The 22,305-nt window shown below is 36.8% G+C and overlaps 2 protein-coding genes across 8 annotated transcripts; one reads left to right on the plus strand and one right to left on the minus strand.

The window, feature by feature from the left end:
- The first annotated feature begins 2,013 nt into the window (after positions 1-2,013).
- Positions 2,014-8,222, plus strand: LOC121257360 (ranBP2-type zinc finger protein At1g67325). 2 transcript variants are annotated; one of them, XM_041158336.1, is made up of 10 exons: positions 2,014-2,302; positions 2,631-2,676; positions 3,680-3,795; positions 5,384-5,654; positions 6,199-6,269; positions 6,855-6,906; positions 7,017-7,126; positions 7,290-7,314; positions 7,429-7,580; positions 7,860-8,222. In XM_041158336.1, the coding sequence occupies exons 1-10, from the start codon at positions 2,294-2,296 to the stop codon at positions 7,860-7,862; spliced, it is 855 nt and encodes a 284-aa protein (XP_041014270.1). In that variant the 5' UTR covers positions 2,014-2,293; the 3' UTR covers positions 7,863-8,222. The 2 variants fall into 2 exon arrangements, with proteins under 2 accessions (XP_041014270.1, XP_041014271.1); XM_041158337.1 differs by having other exon boundaries at positions 2,121-2,302; positions 6,855-6,900.
- A 1,378-nt stretch (positions 8,223-9,600) lies between these two features.
- Positions 9,601-20,479, minus strand: LOC121257359 (squamosa promoter-binding-like protein 2). Of its 6 annotated transcripts, none has more exons than XM_041158335.1 (6): positions 20,214-20,479; positions 17,868-18,460; positions 17,594-17,786; positions 17,240-17,376; positions 13,815-14,078; positions 9,601-10,213 (listed from the first exon to the last, which is right to left on the minus strand). In XM_041158335.1, exons 2-6 carry the CDS (start codon positions 18,277-18,279, stop codon positions 9,903-9,905), a joined length of 1,317 nt encoding a protein of 438 aa, XP_041014269.1. In that variant the 5' UTR covers positions 18,280-18,460; positions 20,214-20,479; the 3' UTR covers positions 9,601-9,902. The 6 variants fall into 6 exon arrangements, with proteins under 6 accessions (XP_041014269.1, XP_041014267.1, XP_041014266.1 ...); XM_041158333.1 differs by having other exon boundaries at positions 9,601-9,806; positions 9,888-10,213; positions 17,594-18,460; XM_041158332.1 differs by having other exon boundaries at positions 9,601-9,806; positions 9,882-10,213; positions 17,594-18,460.
- Positions 20,480-22,305: the final 1,826 nt, after the last annotated feature.

Below are 22,305 nucleotides of genomic sequence, written 5' to 3' on the forward strand. Positions count from 1 at the left end.
AGCAGGCAACAGACTCACGGTGGCGATCGACGGCTTAAATTTTGTCGAGAAGAGGTGAGAGACTGATCTGCTGGAGTGGCGGCCTCAAGTTCGTAGAAATGAGATTCCTAATTCTAGCAGCAGGGGCTCGTGGAAATTCGGTGGAATTTGCGTGATATATACCAAACATTTAACGGTAGAGGAAGATCGTCGTGTAAAACGGGCCTAATCTTTTTGCAACGAGAATAACTCGCTGCAAAAGGTTTGGTTTACCATGTTTAACAAATTGCCGCATATTGCAGCACAATCAATCCTTAGTTGCGGCGAGTTAGTCTCGCTGCATCAGCCTTTTATCTCTACGGCTAAGCAACTGCCGCATATGGGCCCTGTTGTTGTGATTAGTTTTTGCTGCGCTATTTTATCGCCGCAAAAAAAAACTTTCGGCCGCATTTCGATTAGCCCCTGATAAACATCTAGTTGCCATCCTAATTGGCTAGCGTTTGCGACGAAATATATATCCCCAGTAAAAAAAGCTCCACAAAAAAACCTTATATGTTATAGTGATAGCTACCATGCATGCAATTTGACCCTAAATGTTAATCTCTTTATTTAAGGTCCCGTTTGGATGTTGAAAGCATCTGAGTGCAGTTCAATTTTAAATCTAATTCAACATCCAAATACACAGCCAAGCCTTCACTGAACCTCACTCAAGCTAAGACTGACCAAACCTACGGGACCCACAACTAACAAAGTAGCAAAGATGTTTGTAACTTTTTCTAACTCATTGCGTGTTGTTCTATTTCTCTGTTTCTCTTTCTTGTCAAAGAGCATCTCCTTCCCCAATCTTATTATCCCTAGAAGACTCGCATAAACTAGAAAAAAATGTCCTCATGAGACTGAGCTCGAATCAGGTTATCGTATACACCAAACCTCTCTCTGTCTCTCTCGTACCAACCCAAGTGTGGGTGAGTTTTTTTTTTTTTTTTTTTTTTTTTTCTCTCGCACAAAATCTTTTCTACTAATTAAATAATATGTACACAAATAATAAAATAAAATGTGGGCATGATACTGCTGTCTTTTTATTAATAATTATTTTATTTGATTTTTTTTTATAAATTTCGAGTAAAAAAAAATTTGCATACAAAAAGTAGTGAGAAATTATTTTTTACATGCATTGAGGGAATTTATGTTTGACATATGTTATTTATTAGTAAAAGATTTAATAAATTAATTATTCGATCATTACAACAACTTCTTAATCATTGACGAGGCTCATATATTTTTCAACTTTTCATAAATAAATCTAAACTCATCTTAATATTTAAACACATATAAACTTATTTTAGGTGGGCCTCACAAAACTTAATTCACTATCTCAACTCACTACTGTTTATAATGAACTTAACTCATGGGATTTGAAAAAATTGAATTGTTTATTATATTTTATGTTGGGATCTGAAAAAAATTGTAATGATGAGTTGATATGAGTTGATATGAATTTATATACCAAAGCTGCGTTTGGATGTTGCACTGAGTTGAGTTGAGATGATAAAATATTGTTAGAATATTATTTTGTAATATTATTATTATTTTGGGATTTGAAAAAGTTGAATTGTTTATTGTATTTTATATTGAGATTTGAAAAAGTTGTAATGATGACTTGAGATAGGTTTAACTTTCAAACGAAGTTTTTTGGATCTTCAACTCCTCTTAACTTATCTCAACTCATCATTACAACTTTTTTAAATTTCAACATAAAATATAATAAACAATTCAATGTTTTCAAATCGCAAAATAATAATAATATTAAAAAATAATATTCTAACAATATTTTATCATTTTAACTCACTTCAACATCCAAACGTACTATTGGTCTCTTAAAATCCCACGTCATTGACCCTTATTTGTTAACAATAGTTTAAAGAGATGATAATTTTTCGTTGACGTGGCATTTTGTAGGCCTCAAGATCATAAAAATCAAAGCAATCTTTACCATAAATATTTTGAAAAGTTCCATCTGGCTCGGTGTACGACTCTACAGCCTCCCAGTTCCTGATCCAGGCGCGAAACACTCAAAACGGTGCGTTTCTTGTACGAGTCTCGGACTCGAGGAATCGTGGTCTTTAATTTACTAAAAAACCCCTAGCATCTTCGAGTCATCGACGATTTGATTGTGTTCCCTTTTGGCCCACTGTCCTTGCCTTGGCCTCCTACGGCGAATCGTCTCGCTTGCATTCGAATCTTGAGAGCAGGAATTGGAAAGAAAGAATCATTTGAGCAAGATCTCTCCGTTTTCTCTCCCGTCATTCTCACCATGTCTCAGGTGATTCTCGTTTAAATTCGTCCCATTCCCTCATTAACTGCTCATTCGTTTTTCGGAACCCTAGCACATCTGAACGTTTTATTTTTTTACAAATTAAAGGATGAATATCTCGATAGGTAATGGAAATTGGTTTTTCTTTTTCCTTCCGATTATTTTATCTTGTTTAATTTCTTGATTGTCTTTTTTAAACCATTTGAATGTTTTTGCGATTGAAATTGAAATTACATTTTTCACGGTCTCACAGTAGTCCTAGGCAGTGTTTTGTTGCGCAGAATTAATTTTGATTACTTTATGGAGCACGTCGGTAATTTTTTATTCGGTGCTTCAGGTTGATAACAGAAATTCTTCAGCAGCCAAGCGTGCTAGAACTGATGGTAGGCTTTCTTTTGACGTGATTGTTCAACTATTCAAGTTTGTTGTTTATCTAAATGCATATGATATTCCCATCGATGAACGCCATTGAGTTTTTGTGTGTTGCAATGTACCACCTCTTCTATTTATTTTTTTGATAAGTACCTCTTCTATTTATTTTATGATTTTAGAAGCCAATTGGAGTATGGGACTTGTGAATAATGTATTGAATTGGCTGAATTTGGGAGTTACGTTGACCAATGCATCTACCAAATGTGGTTCTATGGGCCTACAATAGATCGTTGCCAAGTATTGTTCACAGATCATGTTAAAAGTGTGGCTTGTGGCTAGGATGTTACAGATCACCAATCACAGGTTATAGATAAACTTGAGGAATCTTGATGCCGTAATCTATCTGATTTCGTGTCTAGATTGAAATTTAATCTGTTGGATGGTATGGATTTCTATGTGATCATATCCACGTAATTGTGTTCAATATAGATGGTTCATTGATCATATTGGTCATACAAATAAAATAATGAAATCCTAGTATGTAGGACACTGGACATGAGGTATGGGCATGGAAAAAAAATTGGTATGCTAATGGTGTCGTACATGCAGTAGATATGAGGACTCAATTATTATAGTGCTTGTTAGTGATGGTCTTTACTGTGTTCTGGTCAGCCATATTTGAAGATTTTTCTTTTTTTTAATTTTTGCAACATTCCTTGTGCCAAATTGCATCTCCTCCTCCCATAAACAAGGGGTGGGGAATGATATTATCAATATGCTAATAAGTCTGTAAACAGTTGGTAAGATCTAGATATGCAGTTATGCATACACACCCCAATAGCAGCCATGGTAAATTTGTGCCTGGTGATATTTTTTATTTAAATGGTTATTGACATACTCATGCTTTTATGAGAAAGTGGATGTAATAAACATTAACTGTTTAGATTAGGTATTGATTTTTATTGCTTTTTTGGTACTGATAATGGGATGCATCTATTGATATTTGGTTTGCAGGAAGTCGTAGGGAAGATGATTGGACCTGCCCTAGCTGTGGGAATGTCAATTTTTCATTCAGAACAACTTGCAATATGCGTAATTGCACTCAACCAAGGCCTGCTGATCATAACTCAGTAAGATATTTACTCACTATGCAATATATTAACTAGAATGAATGCAACTTGATTTTACAAGTCACTCTTGTTAATAATTCTCTGAGAGGCTTACTTATTAGGTTAAAGACACAGTTATCCATGTGTTAGTAGGCACACTTTTCCATGCAATATATGCTATTCTGTTTCTTGATTGTTTCATCTCATGGTTGCCGATATGTTTACTACTTTAACGATATGAAAATTCATGCTGTGTCATATATGTTTGACTTTAAGTGTGTTTGTTTGTGAATTTGGCCTCATCTTAGCACAATTCAAATGCATGGACTGCATTTTTTGGAACCTAATTAGTAAATAAAGCAACGAGAACTAACCAACTCATTGGTCTCATTGGGTTCGGGTCTATATCTTATCAAAGGCAGGGACTTCTGGGCGTTGAAGCTCCCAGGTTGAACAGCAAACAACTAGAGCTATTACTCACTACATTAAAAGATTTCCATTAATGAAAGATGTAACCATTGGAAAATAAAAAATACGCAAGTTGGTTTTGAAAGTGTTATAAATTAAAATTTTCCAGTATGCGCTCTCTTGCACATTCGGAATTCTATTTTGATTGTCGATCAGGGTTTTGTTGTCCGGATTTAGTTCAGATTTCGAGATTGAAGGAGGGACCTCCGCTGGTAGTACCAATAGAGATGTGGGTCACTCTACCCAAGGGTGAATGTATCGGTTCTTGGGAGAATCAGCTATTGATGGAGGGTAGGGTCCGGGCTATCTTGGATTTGTCTCTGAAGAGTGTCCAATCTAGTAAATGTTAAAAGTAAAAGCAAAAGGTATACTAATAAAAAGTAATTCGAGTTGTGGCTTTATTCATGAAAGTGAGATAGTTGATCCAGAAAGCTCCGCCCAAAGGTGCCTTACTAAGAGGAGGCTGGTCACTGGTGGCCTACATTCCTTGATCAGACTGCACAATTTAAACTCTTAGAGATGACAGCGTAGCTGTGGTCAATTCAGAGATAGAATATTTGAGCAAGTCACAAGATAGTCTTTTATTGTTGGAAGTGTCCATCTTTATTCTATAACTTACTCTTTACGATATTTTAGGATAATATGATTTTTATTTTATTTTGGCTGTGATGAAAGTGGCTTCTTTCTTTCTGTGTAATGCAGCCTTTATTTTTTAGCTATGATTTTGTAAGGCACATTGTGATCTTGTTGATTAGGTTGTTGCGAAGTGTTTCGTGGTTGACTGTTGATTTTGTTTCACCTTTCCAACTTTGTTTTTTCCTGGTTTGTGTTCATTTCATTTCAATTGTCGGTAACCTTTAGGGCCTGGCTCAAGTGGTAAAGGCCTTGGTCTTCATGGTATGCTCCCTCTAGGTCTAAGATTTGAATCCTCTTGGGTGCAAACAATTCCTAGGGGCTTTCAGACTAGGGGATTTTTCCTTTGAATTACCCGAGGTGCACTTGCGGGAAACTCCTTGCTGAGGGCCTATGCACCCCCAGGATTAGTTGGGATGCTGTTCCCGAACACCCGGTGCCAATAAAAAAAAAATTTCAATTGTCGGATATTTTTAAAAAGTTGTAATATGGTGCTCTATCTTTCCAGAAATCTGCTGCCAAGCCTGTGCAAGCTCCACAGGGCTACACATCCTCAGCTCCTTATATAGGTTCAGGTGCACCATCTTCAATGTATCTGGGTGTGCCACCCTATGGTTCTTCTCTTTTCAATGGGTCGTCTATTCATCCATACGATGTACCATATTCTGGTGGTTCAGCATACTACAACTATGGCAGCCGCCTTTCTGCTGGCAGTCCTTTCAGACCTCTACATATGTCTGGACCAACACCTTACTCAAGTGGATCTATGATGGGAAATGGTATTATGCTATCTTTGTTCTATTATTCGAGTTTACAGTCATCCTTTCCTAATTTAAGTTCCATCTAATTCATACTTATACAAAAAAATGAAGTTCTAACTAATTCATTGTTTTGACTCCATTATGGCCATGTTGCTATTGTTCCATGTCCATTAAGTTGTAATTATATTTTGGATACTACCTATATATATAAAAAAAATTGATATTTTGGACACTGTCATTCATCTTTCTATTGATGTTGATGTGCGTGCGTATGCATTTAATTATGAGAAAGCTCCTTGTGTAAGCTAGATTTTGTCATAAATTTCAATTCCTTCTAAGTTTATAATCCCCTTGTGTAATAGACACAGGCCATATACTTTTATATTGGATGGCTTCATCTCTCATAATTTGGAGGGCATGATACTTATTAAAAAAAAAAATAGTTTGGAGGGCATGATGTGAGGATCTTGAAGACCTTTAATATTTAATAATCTACTTTCTGATTGTGTCTATTCTTAATTATTTATACTTTCTTTCCGTTTTCTTCTGTGTCCTTTTTCAGGTGGGATGTATGGTATGCCCCCTCTGATGGATCGTTATGGCCTGGGTATGCCTATTGGCCCTGGCACCATGGTATGTTGCAAAGATTACTCCATTGTTAGGATTGGGAACTCTGGAGACTTATGCAACCCTTAATCCTATCTTTTTCTACATAATAGATTATCAGAATCTCATGTTGTGCTGTGATTCTTTTCAAGTGTGCAATCAGTTTGACATATTTTTGTTATGATTAGTTCTGCAATGCATTTTTACGAAAAGCCTCTCTACATGTGGCTTTCAAATGCGTCCTGCTTTTGATGTTATCTTTTTCTATATGATAGATTATCAGAATTTCATTTTGTGCTGTGATTGTTTTCAAGCATGCCATCAGTTTTGAGTTATTTTTGTTACGATTAGTTCTGCAATGCATTGTTGTGAAGTCTGTCTACAAGTGGCTTTCAAATCCGTCCCTCTTTCGATGTTTTGCATGCACAGTTATGCTAGAAACACAAACAGATGGCATGTTACTTATCAATAAAATATAAAATAAATAGATGGCATGCATATGTTGTGCTGTAGTTTTCTTCTCTAATTGAGCTTTTTCTTGATTCTGCTGAACCTTATGTGGAATTGACTGCATGTAGATGTTAGAATTAATGAGCATTTTCACTTGCATAGGGACCAAGGCCAGGATTTTTTCCAGAGGATAATTCCCAAAAGAAAGGTGCAGGTTTGTCACCTTTAGGCTGTTGATGAATGCCTTTAAAAAATTATCAGTGTACTTTGGCAGCTTCCTTGTGAACTAATTTTTTCTCTCTTCCTTTTTAAATGCACCTCTAGATGCAACACGTGATAATGATTGGACATGTCCGAAATGTGGAAATATCAACTTTTCATTTAGAACGGTTTGTAACATGAGAAAGTGCAACACACCAAAGCCTGGATCCCAAGTAAGTGCTGCTTACCACACCATGTCATGCTCCTTATGTTTTTAGGCTTAACTGGCAATTGGCACCATAATTTACCACACAATTCAATTTTTTTTAGTTTTGATTTTTTTTTCTTTTTTAGCATTATCTATTTGATGTATAATCCATTCTCTTGCATATACAGGCCCCTAAATCTGACAAGAATTCTAGTAAGTTGATTGGATGCACCTTGGCCATTAAATGCCTTTCCCTCCTTTTGGACCTACAACTGTTGCTAGTATTTTTGTTGCAACTTTTGATACTCATTTACATGTTGCTTTCAGAACAAAAGATGCCCGAGGGAAGCTGGAAGTGTGAGAAATGTAATAACATAAATTATCCATTTAGAACCAAGTGCAATAGACAGAATTGTGGGGCTGACAAACCAGTTGATTCAAGCAAGTCCCCTTCACCAACGCCAGATGAAAATAACCAGGTTTGTTGTGTGACATGTTCTCTGTGTCTCTACTTGTTGCTTGGAATTGTTTCTAGGCTTTATAATATTTTGTATACACATAACAAACGTGGTGAACAGTCTATTTTACATTTAATCCCTTGTAAGGATTACGTCTCTCTCTCTCTCTCTCTCTCTCTCTCTCTCTCTCTCTCTCTCTCTCCTGCCCCCCACTGTTTTTCTTCTCTTTCAACTGTGTTTAATTTTATTTTTTTTATTTCTTCACTGCATCTGTTAATTTGCAATTGTCTACTGTTCCAGTGAGTACTAGGACATGTTTGAGGGTTGAGAAGGTCCAGAGTTGTCGTCCAGCATTGCTCAATATGGGTGTCTGAAAGTCAGTCTTGTCGTCCTCATGTTGCTGCGGTTGTCGAGTTACTCTACGTTCTCATGATCTGTGTCAGGTTGTATTAACTGCAATGGTATTTGTGGTCTCTATGAATGGTTCTTGATGGATTGTGTCAGCCAGTTTGATCTGGGCAAGGATTTACAGGTTGGTTCTGGTTTCTGTAGTTAGGATTTGTAACTTTTCGAATCAGCTCATTTATCCCAGTGGGCATGTTAGATAAGTTATCAGCGGTCAGAATTTGTTGCCTGAATATTAAGTCAGATGTTTCAGTTAAAGTTGTCTTAATACCTAGATATGCATGTGACGTCAGTTTGGGGTCCTCGTGTTTTCTCTGGCTCTCTTGGTCCGTTCTTTCCCTGGCACAAGATTAGGATTTCATACCTACCATTGGCTTTTAGGGTTTTTCTGTGTGACTACTTTACTGTTTGAAGTGTGAAATGATGTGCATGCCATGGTGCATCACAATCCTGTTGAAGTTCTATGTGATCCAGGTTGACGTTTTGAATCTCTGATTAGATGGCATATTATCGTGCCCCTACTTTTCAGTAAGATCGATTTCCTGGGTGCCATTTTGGTGTTACTTGAGTGTCTTTCTTTTGTAGAGCAGTTCCTTTAAGACACTTAGTTATTTTAATTTGCAGTAGCGGAACAACTGGTCTTAAGCCTGGTTTCCCTGCTTGAGTACCTGGTCTGGCACGACATCTATGTGCACGAATCATGGTGCTGTTTCTTTGAAATTATAATTCTAGTTTGGTGCACATGCTAATAAAAAAGATTTTTGTGCACGTACAAGTCTGCAAAGCTGAGTTTCAGGTGATGAGCAAAAGTAGGTTTTAAAGTTGGGCTTTTGGGTAGATGTTGTCTGGTGTCATTGACTGAATAAGTGAATATAGCTGAATAGGGTCGCTAAAGAGAGACGGTGACGGATAAACCCATGAGCACGAGTGCAACTTTTATGGCTGGCTGGTATTGTGATTGTGTCTGTAGATGCTCGGTGTTCTCGCATCACAGCCCGGGCAAAGGGTTCATTATGACTTCACTGTTGATCATCAGAACCTCCACGATTATTGTAAGTATAACCCGAGCAAAGCAGAGTTGGAACAAGAAAGAAAGCTTAATATGGCGGGGCCAGACTATTAAAAAATATATATATATATATATATATATATATATATATATTTGAGAGGGCAAAGTTAATTTCTGTAAGTCTCCTTTATAAAAGAGCCTCGACAAATTTACTTTCTATTAATTTCTTAAAACTTCGTGTGGGACCTTGACATGTAGTTCCGCCGCCTCTTAACCCTATTAGAAAAAATGAAAAATTGAATCTTTCCGTTTCACAACTTTAGTGATCAGATGCCGTAGGAATTGGACCGCTCTTTACTTTAAAACAAGGGCATAAATCTTCTCTCTTAGGGCTGTCTATTGAATTATTTAAGGTTCACTTGCTAAAAAATTCTTGTTGAGAGCATGTACACCTTCAATGATTAGTCAGAATTTTGTTACAAATACTTGGTAAATTAAAGGGTTGAAATCTATGAACCTTGAAAAGTGAGTGGAAGAACTAAAAGTGTTTATCTCTGCTACTTCGAAATCCCCTGGATGTTAAAAGGGTGTTACAGTTTGCCTTAAATAATCTCACCCTCTGCTCGCAATGCTTCTGCTTCTGTTTCTGCACCAGCAAATTTATTTTAGAGGATAACTGAACGTCAAGTCACTTTGCAATATGTCTCATACATATTTTGTTAATGGTAAGATAATTTCGAATATGCGATTGAAAACAAAGAGAAAAACAGAAGAAAATGGAAGAAACTTTGGGCCATGGAGATGGAACTCCCAGACTAGTCGGATGGGCCAGTCTGCATGCAAACAGTTACAAGTCCATTAACCGCCGAAGGAAAAAGAAATAAAAAGTTACTAGTCTGTTAACCCACCAGTACCAGGTTTTTGAGAGGTCAATTCGGCTGGTTGGAATGAAAGCCGAACTCGTATGGTGATCTGAACAGCTGGAAGTCTTGAAAATCGGTAATCCCATTATTTGGAGACCCTAAGGTGTGAGCTCGAGAGTCCGACAAAGCATTTGGGAACCCTTGGATCACCTGCATTGCAGGCTGCGGCGTACTAGAATGAATTGCATGGTTGGAATGTGGGTGCAGAGCTGGTTTCGACTCACGTGAACCCCAGGAATTGGTTGACAGAAGAGAGAGAGCACACCGAAAATCTCGGGTTGATTCCTGCTCCGTGAAGATCATGGGTTCTTCTAAGCCTGCAAAATAGTCATAAACTGTGTAACATGCACACCTTTAGACAATGGTGGAAGGTTTAACATTAAACCACTGGAAAAGGCAGGCATTAGCCACTGCACCAGAACCTCAACAAAATTCTGGTGCAGTGGCCGCACCAAGGGGAGAACTTTTCTGGATACTATTTTGGAATGCTAGAGGTTTGAATGAGGCTGACAAGTGCCTTACAATTGAAAATTTTCTTTGGGAATGGAAGGTTGATATTGTTCGTGTGCAGGAAACAAATTGGAAATCATCTAGAAGCATTGCATGGAGCTTGTGGGACCCTGATTTGTATAAATTAAAACACTCCGTGTATAATCATTTTGTATTCTTTTTGGAATCTTCTTCAAGACTTGTTTTATTATATTTATCTTTTCTACATATGACTTCTCTTCATTTTTTCTTAATTTTTTTTATCTTTCCTTGTAATTAAAGTTGAGCATACAAGTTTTTGTTAGAGAAATTAAACTCTGATCTATCTTTAGTTATTATAAATGTGCATTATATATAAACATATTCTTAATTTTTCGTATCTCATATCATTTTTATAAATTTGTGTATCATAAATAGTAGGATATACATTATAGAACATACATAGAAGATTATTTAATTATTTTAATGCTAATTTGTCTCCCAAAAAAATTAGCCTCGTTTGTTTTCAGAGAACATCTAATCTCATCTTACCTCGTCATTACAAATTTTCCAAATCCCCACACAAAATAAAATAAACAATTCAACTTTTTCAAATCCCAAAACAAAAAATAATATTCTAATAATATTTTATTCAACTTTTTAACTTTAATCTCAACTCATCTCATCTCTGAAAACAAACGAGCCATTCTTGATCCGCCATTGATCACATGGGATGGATTTGTCCGGTTGAATTTTGTTTGTGGGTCCAATAGGGTGGTGGAAAAATTGGAAGAGAGCAGGGGAATTTACTGTCTTTGTTCTTTTACAAGTATGGGAGATAGCTTCGTGGTGGACTTTTGTAGGAGTTGATGGGCCAAATTCCGATGGAGACAAAAAAGTATCTGTTGGAGGAGCTGACTAGTCCTTGTAGTTTGTGGAAGTGTCGTAGTGCATGGTTGGGATTTCAATGTCATGTCAATCAGTTTCCAAGTTAAAGATGGGTCAACCTCATCTTTGCTTAGCTAAAGTGGAGTTCCCAAATTTCAGTTTTGAGCAGGATCTTAAGGATACTCCTCTTGTTGGAGGTTCTTTCATATGGTCTATAACAATCAAGGCAATCCTTCTTGGTCTAAAATTAATAGATTTCCCGTGTTCTTTGATTGGGAAGAGCAGTTTCCTTAACTAGACTTGTGTTGGGAGATGGCTCTAGAATTAACTTCTGGAGTGACCTATGGTGTGGAAATAATGCCTTTAAGAACTCATTCCCCTCAGTTTTCAGGATTGCATGTGAAAAAGAAGCTGGCTGATGTTATGGTGATATCCGGGGACCAAGTATAGTGGAATGTGAACTTTAGTAGAGCTGCCCAAGATTGGGAGGTTGATAGATTCGAGGTTTTTTTTCGTCTTCTATAATCCATGAGACTGAGCACTCAAGGAGTTGATAGGATGTGGTGGATACCAGCAGGTAAAGGCATTTTCTCGGTTTGCTCTTTCTATAAATCTCTCACACATTCATAGGATAATAAATTCCCATGGAAGAGGATTTGGCGAAATAGGAGGCGCCTCCTAAAGTGGCATTTTTTGCTTGGTTGGCTTCTCTAGGGAAGATTTTGATAGTGGATAACTTACGGAAACGTGGGGTCACCATAATAGATTGGTGCTGTATGTGCAAGAAGAGTGGCGAGATTGTGGATCATGTTCTACTGCATTGTGAGGTTGCTAGAGCGATATGGAATGATGTGTTCTACAAAATAGAGCTAGCCTGGGTAATGCCCGCCACAATGGCTGTGTTCTTGGCTAGTTGGACAAATCTTGGAGGTGCTCCACAAATTAAATCAGTGTGGAAAATGATGCCTATATGTATCCTGTGGTGCTTATGGCAGGAGAGAAATGACCGGACATTCGAAGACAAGGAATGCTCTCTAGAAGATATTAGATCACTCTTTGTTAGAACTTTATTTCTATGGGCCATAGCTGTTGATTTTAATGGCCTTGGTATCCATGACTTTCTTGTTTCCTTTTCTTCTTCCTAGATAGGCGTTACCTTGTGTATACCATCTTGTGTACTTGGGCTATGCCTATTCTTATTAATACTATCGTTTACTTATAAAAAAAAAAAAAAACAATATTACCAAACATAGCTCAAATTGCTTTCTCATTATTCTGGATTGTGGAAGCATTCAAGTAGGCAGTAAGTATTTTAAATTTGAGAATGTGGTTAATAATTGAAGGTTTTGTCTAGGGCCCTCAAGGAAGCATACCCAGAAATCTACAAATTGCAGGGATGCAGGAGCCTCAATCACAGATCTTTTAAAATATTCCAACAAGTTTCCTTAGTGGAATATCACAATCTTCATAGCCGCACAAGATTGGGAAATTCATGCATTCACGAGTTCTACAAAACTGTGTACTCTATAGAGTGGGGGGAGATGCAGACAAGACTTTTTGGCATCCTTCTTAGAAGGGGGAGTTCACCATCCGTTCTTACTACAAGTTTCTCATTACACAAAATATAAATCCATTCCTGTGGAAGAACACTTGGAAGACAAGGTTTCCCTAAGTACAACATTCTTTGTATGGAAGATCCTCAATGTGTAGAATCTAAGGGAATGGCGGATCACTGTTATGGATTAGTGTTGCATGAGCAAAAAGAGTGGGGATTAAGTTGATCATTGACTATTCCATTGCGAGATTGCCATGACCCTATGGAAGAACTTTTTAGCTAGAGTGGGGTCAGCTTAGGTGATGCTGAGAAGGGTGGTTAGTTTTCTAGCGAATTGGAGAGGTCTTCATGGTAATAAACATATTGCAGCAATATGGAAGATGGCACCGATATGCCTATGGTGGTGTCTTTAGGGGGAGAAGAATGCAAGAAGTTTTGAAGATCGAGAGCGGTCAATGGATGAGCTTAGAACGTTCATTTTTAACACTATTCCATTGGTCAATTACAAATTGACTGTAATGGCCTGATCATTCATTACTTTCTAGTATCACTAAATAATCATGCTTAGGTGATGTTCTTCTATATGTCTCGTGTAGTTGGGCTATGCCTATTATTATCTTTCAATAAAATATTGTTTACCCATCAAAAAAGTAATTGAAGGATTTGTCAATATGGCTTGGCAGTAGTGGTCTTCCTATCACTTCCAAGTAACTCCAAATTTTATCCTAACCCATACACTAAACGCATTGTTAAAGACTTGGAATGAACAAGTACTAAAGGCTATCTCTCATGTGGTAAATAAAATTTATTCTACTTTTTCTAACGACCATTCAAGTCTGCACGATAATTATTATGTAATCAAACAAGCAAATTCTAACATGGAAAGATTTTAAGCCTATACAACGGTGTAAGCAAAGTCTGGCAATCAATACCCTTTCTGAAGTTAATCTAAAATCAAATTAAAATATCATAAAGCTAAGCTCTCTATAAGGAAGAAAGAAACGAACCTGGGTTGAGATCCTCACCTACGGTACCCTTGGATGACAGAAGCCTACTGGAATCATCACAGATTGCAGTGATGGCACATGGCATTTCATTGCGGGGAAAATGCAGCTGTATATCAGTGTCGCTTGTTTTTTCAGGCTTCAGAGGATACTCTTTTGTTTGGGTAAACTTGGAGCTGCATATGTGCTCCCATGTTGAACTAACAGAAGCACTTGTGTAAACAAGTGGGACTCTGTCAAAGGCAAGGTTCATCTGCTGCTTCCCATCTGTGAGGTACTCACAATAAAAAACCCAATGAATTTTGCTTCAATAATGATTTTACCTTATATTGTTTTTATCATTAAACTGTTCAAAGGACCCTATTCTGCAGGGCATCTATCACAAAGTAACTCATATACTGCACAGTAGAAATTGTGCTAGTAACTGGCAGTTAAAAATGCATGACCCTTTTTCTAAGTTAAACTCTGTTGGGCCACTTTTAAGCTGTGATACCCCCACATGATAAGGATAATGGTAGGTGGTGTATGGGATCCCACATTGCTTGGAAATGAGAAGTTCTTGCTCATAAGGTTCTAATGGGGCTCTAATTGTATCATTTGACTAGTCCTTTTGCAGCATAGACCATGTGGTTTGGGCCTACCATCAGGGCGTTACAAATGGTAGCAAAGCCTACCCCAACCATAAATGTGGGATTTGAGCAGTGCCACCTATGATGGACTGGCCCGACGAGGAGGGAAGATTGTGAAACCCCATATGATAAGGATAATGGTAGGTGATGTATGAGATCCCACATTACTTGGAAAGAAGAAGTTCTTATTCTTTATAAGGTTCCAATGAGGCTCCAATTGTATCATTGACTAGTCATTTTTAAGTATAGGCCATGTGGTTTGGGCCTTCCATTGGGGCATTACATAAGCTAGGGGTGTTCGATGCAAGATCATTCTATAATGCCTTGTCTCCTCGTGATAGCTACTCTTTCCTATGAAAGAATAGATAGCAGAACAAGGCTCCTTTAAGAGTCTTTTCAGGTAGAGAGTGACAACTTCTTTAGGAAAGATCCTCAGTGGACAACTTAAGTAAGCGACATGTTATCATGGTTGATGGTACTGCATATGTAAGAGAAGTGGAAAAAGGACGATCATCTCTTACTTCATTGTGAGGTTGCTAGAGTTTTATGGAACTCTATTTTAGGTTTGGAATAGTTGGAAATCACCTAAGAGATATCTGTTCCTCAATGCCTCTAAATATACAATTTCCAACTGCCAAACACTTTGTCAAATGAAGAGGTTACTAATATGTTGCTTCACTGGTCTAATTGAGACTAAAGGTACCCTTTTGATAAGTACAACTATATTATCAAGAACTGAAAAACCTTTTCCAACCATCAGCAACCTCTCTCCTTTTCTCCTCTTTTTCTTTATGATTCTTTGACCCAGGTATTCTGAGTTGTGTTTAAATTTCATATAATCTTTTCCTTCTTATTGATTATGGGGTAATTGATCCAGCTTTTGTTGCAAAGTCCTTTGTATTTATGCCCAATAAAGATATTTCAGTCCTTTGAATTACTATAGGATGTTGAGGGAGTTTTCATGGGCAGAGTCAGCCTTGTTTGGTTGTTGGTCATAATAGAAGTTCTGACTCAGGCTGGAGAACTTTCAAAGTTTGTTAAATATTCACGTGACTGAAACAGAAATAGAGTAGGAGGTGGCAGTCGTGATAGATTTATTATCAATTGGAGTCATTTCACAAAAAAGCTTCATTAAGAGGTTGATTTCTTCCAGTCTTTTATTGGCGAGAGAAACAGAGTAGGGCCTATTCGAGTTTCTCAAGGCCATTTGTCGGATTTGGGGATTTGGAAGCACTGGTTGGTTTAAGGCAACATATGACCTATTGTATCTCATAGGGGCATTTCAAGCAAAAGTGAGGAGGTGCTTGAGTTAATAAATAAAAAGTAGACATGGGCTTAACTACTATTGGACCAGCATTTGAGACAACAGAGCAGCCGCTGAGACAAGTGGGTGGTTTTGCAAGTCAAGGATCCCTTCATTACTCCAGCTTAAATTGCCAAAGTGGGTTTGAGTTTTGGAAGATTGATCTTTGTGGTTGACAGAGATTTGGTGACTCTCCACAGTGCCTGGATTTCTTGGCCAGGCATGATCTCTATGGAGCAGGTCTCGTTTTCAGGTAAGGGGCCATTTTTAGAGGAACCACTTAACTGCGAGCCTCTGAAATTTGCTGGCCTTCTGACCAAACGAGTTCAAGAGGCATAGGTGTAGTGGAATTAGATTCAATCTTACCGAAAGTGAAGGGTTTCAGTCATTCCGGGGGGATTGCTTGCGAAAGGTTTGAAGAGGAGCTAATGGCCTTGTTCAAAATCATTGAAGTGAGACCTATCATAATGATTTGGCTCTTAATCCGAAACCTGCAACCCTGAGCCAGGTTAGTAGAGAGTTAAAGCAATCAATATGCTCTATTAACTACAATTTGAATTGTATACCATCTTGTGTACTTGGGCTATGCCTATTCATATCAATATAATCGTTTACTTATAAAAAAAAAAAAAAATTAACTACAATTTCTAAGGGAGTAGTTCAGTCAGGACAAGAATAAGAGGAGGGGTGTTCATGGTTTTATATGAAGCCTTAGCTATTGTCATGGAACGCTAGGTGCTTGAGATTGGAAAAGAAGCGGCCAAGGATGAGGAATTTGCTTAGATGATGGAAGGCTTATATTATGTCTACGGTAAATGAAAAATGGAGCATATCATGCATGGTGAAGTTTGGAGTTCGTGGGTTGTCAACATGTAGATTAGTGGTGTTCAGAATCTAAATGAGCTTTTTGTGGGATATCGATTATGTGGGAAAGAGTTTTTGTTTGGGGGAGTTTTCCGTTGCTGTTTCTTTTCAAAATGTTGAAAACTGTTTAGAATAGCCTTTTGCAGGTGTTTATGGTCCGATTTGGATAATGTGATGAGGTTTTTTGTGGGATAAACAGGCAAGTTTGATGAGTTTGTTAAGAATAAAACTTCTTTATACAAGAAATTTGTGAATTTGCTTTAATAGTTACTAAATTCAATTTCCCTACAATTTGAAAAAAATAAGGAGAAAATAAGGAGAGACTTCTTTGGGGTCCATAAATGCAGAAATTTATGTGACACTTGACATGCTATGTTTAAATTAGATGCATCCAAAAAGCAACACAAAGCTACGAATTCACCAATGGAACAGTTGAACATTGTATCAAAAGACATTTGAGTTGAAATAATTATATCACAACCTGTCAATGAAATCACCTTAATGCATGGATTCAAAACTAATAATAATGTGTATTATGCATGCTCATATGATAACTTAGTCCAGGTAACTCTATATTGAGAAAAGAAAAAAAGAAAAAAGGAAAAGTTTAATTCCAAGTTTAAAAACAGCACCATAAATTGATGAAGACAGCCTTGCTGGATTTAAACAGACTGCTTCTGGCTGTGGCTTGCGTCGCCTAGCATTATGATCAGAAAGACGCCTGCGACAGCTTCGCTTCTTTTCATCAAACTCGGACAGACTGTGGAACCTTCGGCATTAAAAACAATGTGGATACTAGTATTAAAGTTGTGAGCTAGGACTTGAAGCTAATGTTGATTGGTTATGAATCAGGACACGAGTGGAATTATTAATGACCAAGAGACTTCAGATAAAAGAGTGACTACTGATAAAATCATCAATAACAAATTGTTGCTGGATTTCAATATGTTCTGACATATAACTACCATTTTATAAGAAGCATTTACCTGCTACACTGTTGACAAAACCGAAGTTCCAGACCACCTACAATGACCTTTGGGGATTTTGAATGACTTTCACAAACTCTATGTTTGCGATGGTAATCTTTAGCCAACAAGAGGTCAAGGTTACAGCCTTCAACTTGGCAGTGCAATGTCTGTGTGCTCTGACAACTGGACTTGCATTTCTTAGCTGCGGTTGCTGATGACATGGAAGTCAGAGAAAATTTTGAGGTCTCTGTACTGTTTCCAACACAAGCATCTTCAGAGTACATCGGCTTACCAAGTTTTAGACTGAGCAATGGCTCACCAGAGCCAGATGGAAGCTCAATTGTTGGAGAAGTTCCATTTGTCTCCATCTTGGCCAGTTTTTTCTTCCTGTGAAAATCTTTCGGGAAATCTCTAAAGGTCTCAAGAGTGAGCTTGGATGTCTTACTTTCACCAATTGAATATGAATCTACTGAAGCTGATTTGAAGCTATTTGACAGAGAAGCATGTCCCAACTCTGGATCAGACCCACCACCCCCAGATGAATAAAAGCATCCAGGGTTAATTCCTTGATCTGCTTGCATAGCCCATTCTATTGGTTGCAACTTTGAATTCTCATTTGCTTTTGCATTGCAAACGAATAGATTCTCCCACTCCCATTGCGAGGGGGATTTTTCATTCCACTCCATCAGCAAGACTGAACTCATAAATTGATATCACACTACCTTCTTCAAAAGATGCAAAAAGCAACTGGTCACCGCTTCCTGAAAATGTTACTTGAAACTAAAGTTGACTTTATTGAGATACTACAGAAAGAATTATAGCAACCAATACTGAGAGAGGTGATCGCAAAATACTCCTATAGTGATTGACAAACCCCACGCCAACCTGCTAAGAACATGCTATTAGAAGACAATAGAAAGAAGTGACAGATAAAACAAATCAAGCTCATAACTGTCAAGAATAGGCATTAGCTTCATTACTCGCACAATGAAGAGCTAGGCATCTCTTCTGATTCAGATGATCGATAAATCACGGAAAAAAACAGTGGCCTTTCAGAGACAATGTCAAAGTGCCCTCCCTGTTCCCCCCCAAGTACACAACTCAAAATATGTAGAGAGAAAATTTCAACCTCCCACTAGCAGAAACTCTCAACTCTTTGGCCCGTAAGACTACCGCAGGAGTCAATAATCCATCGCTGTAGGCCAATTAGTCATTCCCGGATTTTAAGATACCACGGAAGCAAGTCCCAACCTCAAGAGAACCCAAGAAAAAATTGCCATCTCCTTTTTTATAATGGAAGAGAAAGAAGCAAATCACAAAAGTCCGCACGTTATATGCTGCCTTTCTGAAAATACAATCAGTCACCTTTGACCCCGAGTAGGGACGGGAAGTGTTCCCCAGTTTCCTGCAACACTTACAGTCACTAAACTTCCTATATTTATTTACAGTTTCGTCTCCTTTACCACCCTTCATGCAAAATACCCTTCAAATTCAACGAAGCACTAAACACACAGCCTACCCTTCCAATAATTCACACCTACCATCATCAACGCAAAGCCACAAGTCGGTCAATGAATAAGACAACAAACTCATCAACAAAAAGGTACACACCTTGATAGATCAGACAAACTACACAATTACCAGCAACCTAAACCCATGACTATCTGCCTTTCGTATGTAATACATCGGCTCCACCATTTTTTCCCACCTAATCAAACGTACAAATACCAACCAACATACTCGATTATGTAATAACGAAATGCAAAATTAAATGCCGCATCATTTTATTTTTATCATGCTTCCTAGTACCTATATTTGTATAATTTGTTGCATTGCACTGAGCACGGAAATCGAATTTTATAAAAAGACAAAAAAACTGGCTTTCGGCAAGAGAAAATATTTATTATGCAAACTGTCAAAATTAATGAAATGTCACTGTTAGATAAAGGTGCTGGTCCCAGACTCCCAGTCCCCTGTGGTTTTGAAGGCTTTCGGAGAAGTTAGTCCCCTTCCTGTAGCACCATCGAGTAACCAGTTAAAAAGAAAACAAAAACAGAACGACTTTCTATTTGGGATAGAAAAACGGCGTCGTAACGATTTCTCTGCACTTTCCCGAGAAAATCGAGAACAGGAAAAGAAAGGAATCATATCTTTTTCCATTTCCAATTACCAAACTTAACACTAAGGACTTGGTTTCCAGAATAAAACTAACAGGAGCGTGTCCAAATATAGAAAAATATCGGCAACTCCCACTCCTCCATCTATCGTCATTATTACTCCTATTTTTCTCGCCAAAAGGAATTAAGAAAAAAGATCTCCACCGTGTATTTCCTCTCAGAGGGCAGATAATCTGGAATCATTGCTTCTTTCATTTCCTTTTTCTCATCAATCCCGAGAATAACAATGACAACACAAAACAAATGCCAGAATCTGAGAAGAAACAAATTTCTTTTCTTTTCTTTTTTTTTTTTTTTTTTGTTTTTTTTTTGTTTTGCGTTTCAGATTGAATGGAGAAAAAACTCAAAGGTTTTATTCGCTTCGGGGAAAGTCTGCGTAGATTATATATTTCTTTCTTTGATGCTTATAGATTTAGAAATCGAAAGAAAAAATTAAGAGCGAGAGAGAATGCGCAGCTTACTTTTTGTTGCCAAGACGAGAAACGGTGATTCGGATGGAAATTGGCGGGGCGCTTAGATTATTATCATTCTGTTCCAGAGCGGCATGCGGGCGGAACGTACATATCTGGTTCACAAGAATCTTATGCAGCCAAGCTTTCTTTGCTTCGGGCCGATTTGTAAAGTTGAATTTGTTGGAGTCGAAGGCTAGAGAGAGAGTGAGAGAGATGGCCCATCATAGCGAGTCGACTCACTCCGAGGTTGACCGCACAACTTTTTAGTCAACCGAGAGTAAGATTACCTTTTTTTTTTTTTTTTTTTTTTTTTTTTTTTTTTTTTGTTGGTCACAATCATATTTTACGTGTGCTGCCGTGACCGGAACAGATTAATTATGATCAACCCCCGGTGGATCAAGAATTTCCGACGTTAAGATGTCATAAGATAAAATAAAAACACGGCATCATTAGTATTTTATCACACTTAATAATTAATATAGATCACTGATTAAATTGTAATTCAATTGGTATTTTCTCTTTGTAATAATAAAAAGGAAGAGTGAGGTTAGGTTTCATGTTTTAGATAAAAAAAAATTGAATTATTTATTATATTTTATGTAAAAATTTATTAAAATTATAATAATGAGATTAGATAGATTGATAGTATTTCTCAATTCAAACTTGAGCTAAGTCATAGATCTAATTATATCACCACTACCGTGTACATACTGTAAAATTGTTGGATAGAATAATGAAAGGTACAAATCTTGTATAAATTTTTTGTAAAAATGTAGATCTCATAAAAAAAAATGAGTTTTCTAAAAAAAAAAAAAAATGAGTTTTTTACATTTTTTTTTATAATGGCCCTACTTTTTTTTAAGTAAATCTATTCATCATTCTCTCACCATCTCATGATGTGACATTAGTTGATAAGTTTATAAATAAAATATAATAAATAATCTCTAATCATCTAATATTACATCACAAGAATATGATAAAAATTCAGATATGAGTAGAATTACTATATAAAGAATTTGGGCGAGACTTATAGGTGGAATATTGGATTGAGTTGAAATTCCGTGCTTTCGACAATAATCCTTGATCTTTTTGTTGAAAAGTAGCCATTTTTTAGCTAGTTTTTTTTTTTTTTTTTTTTTTTGATTGAGAAGCCGTATATGTAGTTTGGTTTGCATTATACTTCTTATATCTAATATAGTTTTATAGGTTACAGTTTTAAAACTTGGTTTTGGGATACTTCTATTCCTCAAGCTTTTTCCTATAAAAGTGATGCTCTTTTAATAAAATTTGGGTTGTTGGCCTCCTTAAAAAATACAGTGTGCACATGTAACAAAATATTTCATAAACGTTTTACATGTATTTTCAAAATGACACTATTTTCATATATTTTTTAAATGTTTTACATATATATTTGGGTTAAACTTGAACACGTAATTGTAATATAACTATTTCATACAGAGAAGTGCTATAGATATAAAGAGATTACATAAAAATAAACTCATAAATTGATGTGACTTCGTGTGATCCATTGTATCTACTTTTGGCACTTCTACTCAGCCACATGAGTTTGCCCCTCAAACTAACCACTAGTGCAGTTGCATTTTTTTTTTTTTTCAAACATTTTTAAAACATTTTAAAAAAATAAATCACTTCACTAATAGCCACTTCTTCGACCATTAAAAAAAAGAAAAAAATGAGCAATATCTTTGAGGGGCAAAATCATGGGGTCAAGTATAATTTTCCATCTACTTTATGATAAAAATAATTTTATAATTTGACGTATCATATTATGTCACGTCATTTTGTAGGTTAATTTTTGTGTAATCTTTTTGTAGCTAAAATATTTCTTTCATACATACAAAGTCGGGTAGAAAAATGACTTAAAATTGACTCATAATATCAAATTTTTAGATCAAGTCACGTAAGATGAACAAGTGTGAAAAAAAAAAAAAAAAACAAAAACCCACACAAAGAAAGGGTAGAGACTAACTTCAAAAGGACAGAAACTTTAACATGTTGTAATAACATGACTACTAAGAGTTGGTATAAGTTTGTTGAAATCTTTAACTTACTTCAACAAACGCATACTCTCTTACTCATA

This window comes from Juglans microcarpa x Juglans regia, chromosome 3S (assembly GCF_004785595.1).
Source record: "Juglans microcarpa x Juglans regia isolate MS1-56 chromosome 3S, Jm3101_v1.0, whole genome shotgun sequence".
Lineage (NCBI taxonomy): Eukaryota > Viridiplantae > Streptophyta > Magnoliopsida > Fagales > Juglandaceae > Juglans > Juglans microcarpa x Juglans regia.

What these genes read in the sequence shown, in the direction of transcription:
- LOC121257360 (XM_041158336.1), top strand. An exon ending in CAAGCGTGCTAGAACTGATG is followed by an intron (nt 2,677 to 3,679) that starts GTAGGCTTTCTT and finishes TTTGGTTTGCAG; the next exon opens with GAAGTCGTAGGGAAGATGAT. An exon ending in TTCCCAAAAGAAAGGTGCAG is followed by an intron (nt 6,907 to 7,016) that starts GTTTGTCACCTT and finishes ATGCACCTCTAG; the next exon opens with ATGCAACACGTGATAATGAT.
- LOC121257359 (XM_041158333.1), bottom strand. Translation starts at nt 18,279, where the DNA reads ATGAGTTCAGTCTTGCTGATGGAGTGGAATGAAAAATCCCCCTCGCAA. An exon ending in TTTTGTCAACAGTGTAGCAG is followed by an intron (nt 17,377 to 17,593) that starts GTAAATGCTTCT and finishes TTAATGCCGAAG; the next exon opens with GTTCCACAGTCTGTCCGAGT. An exon ending in AGGTGAGGATCTCAACCCAG is followed by an intron (nt 10,214 to 13,814) that starts GTTCGTTTCTTT and finishes ACTATTTTGCAG; the next exon opens with GCTTAGAAGAACCCATGATC.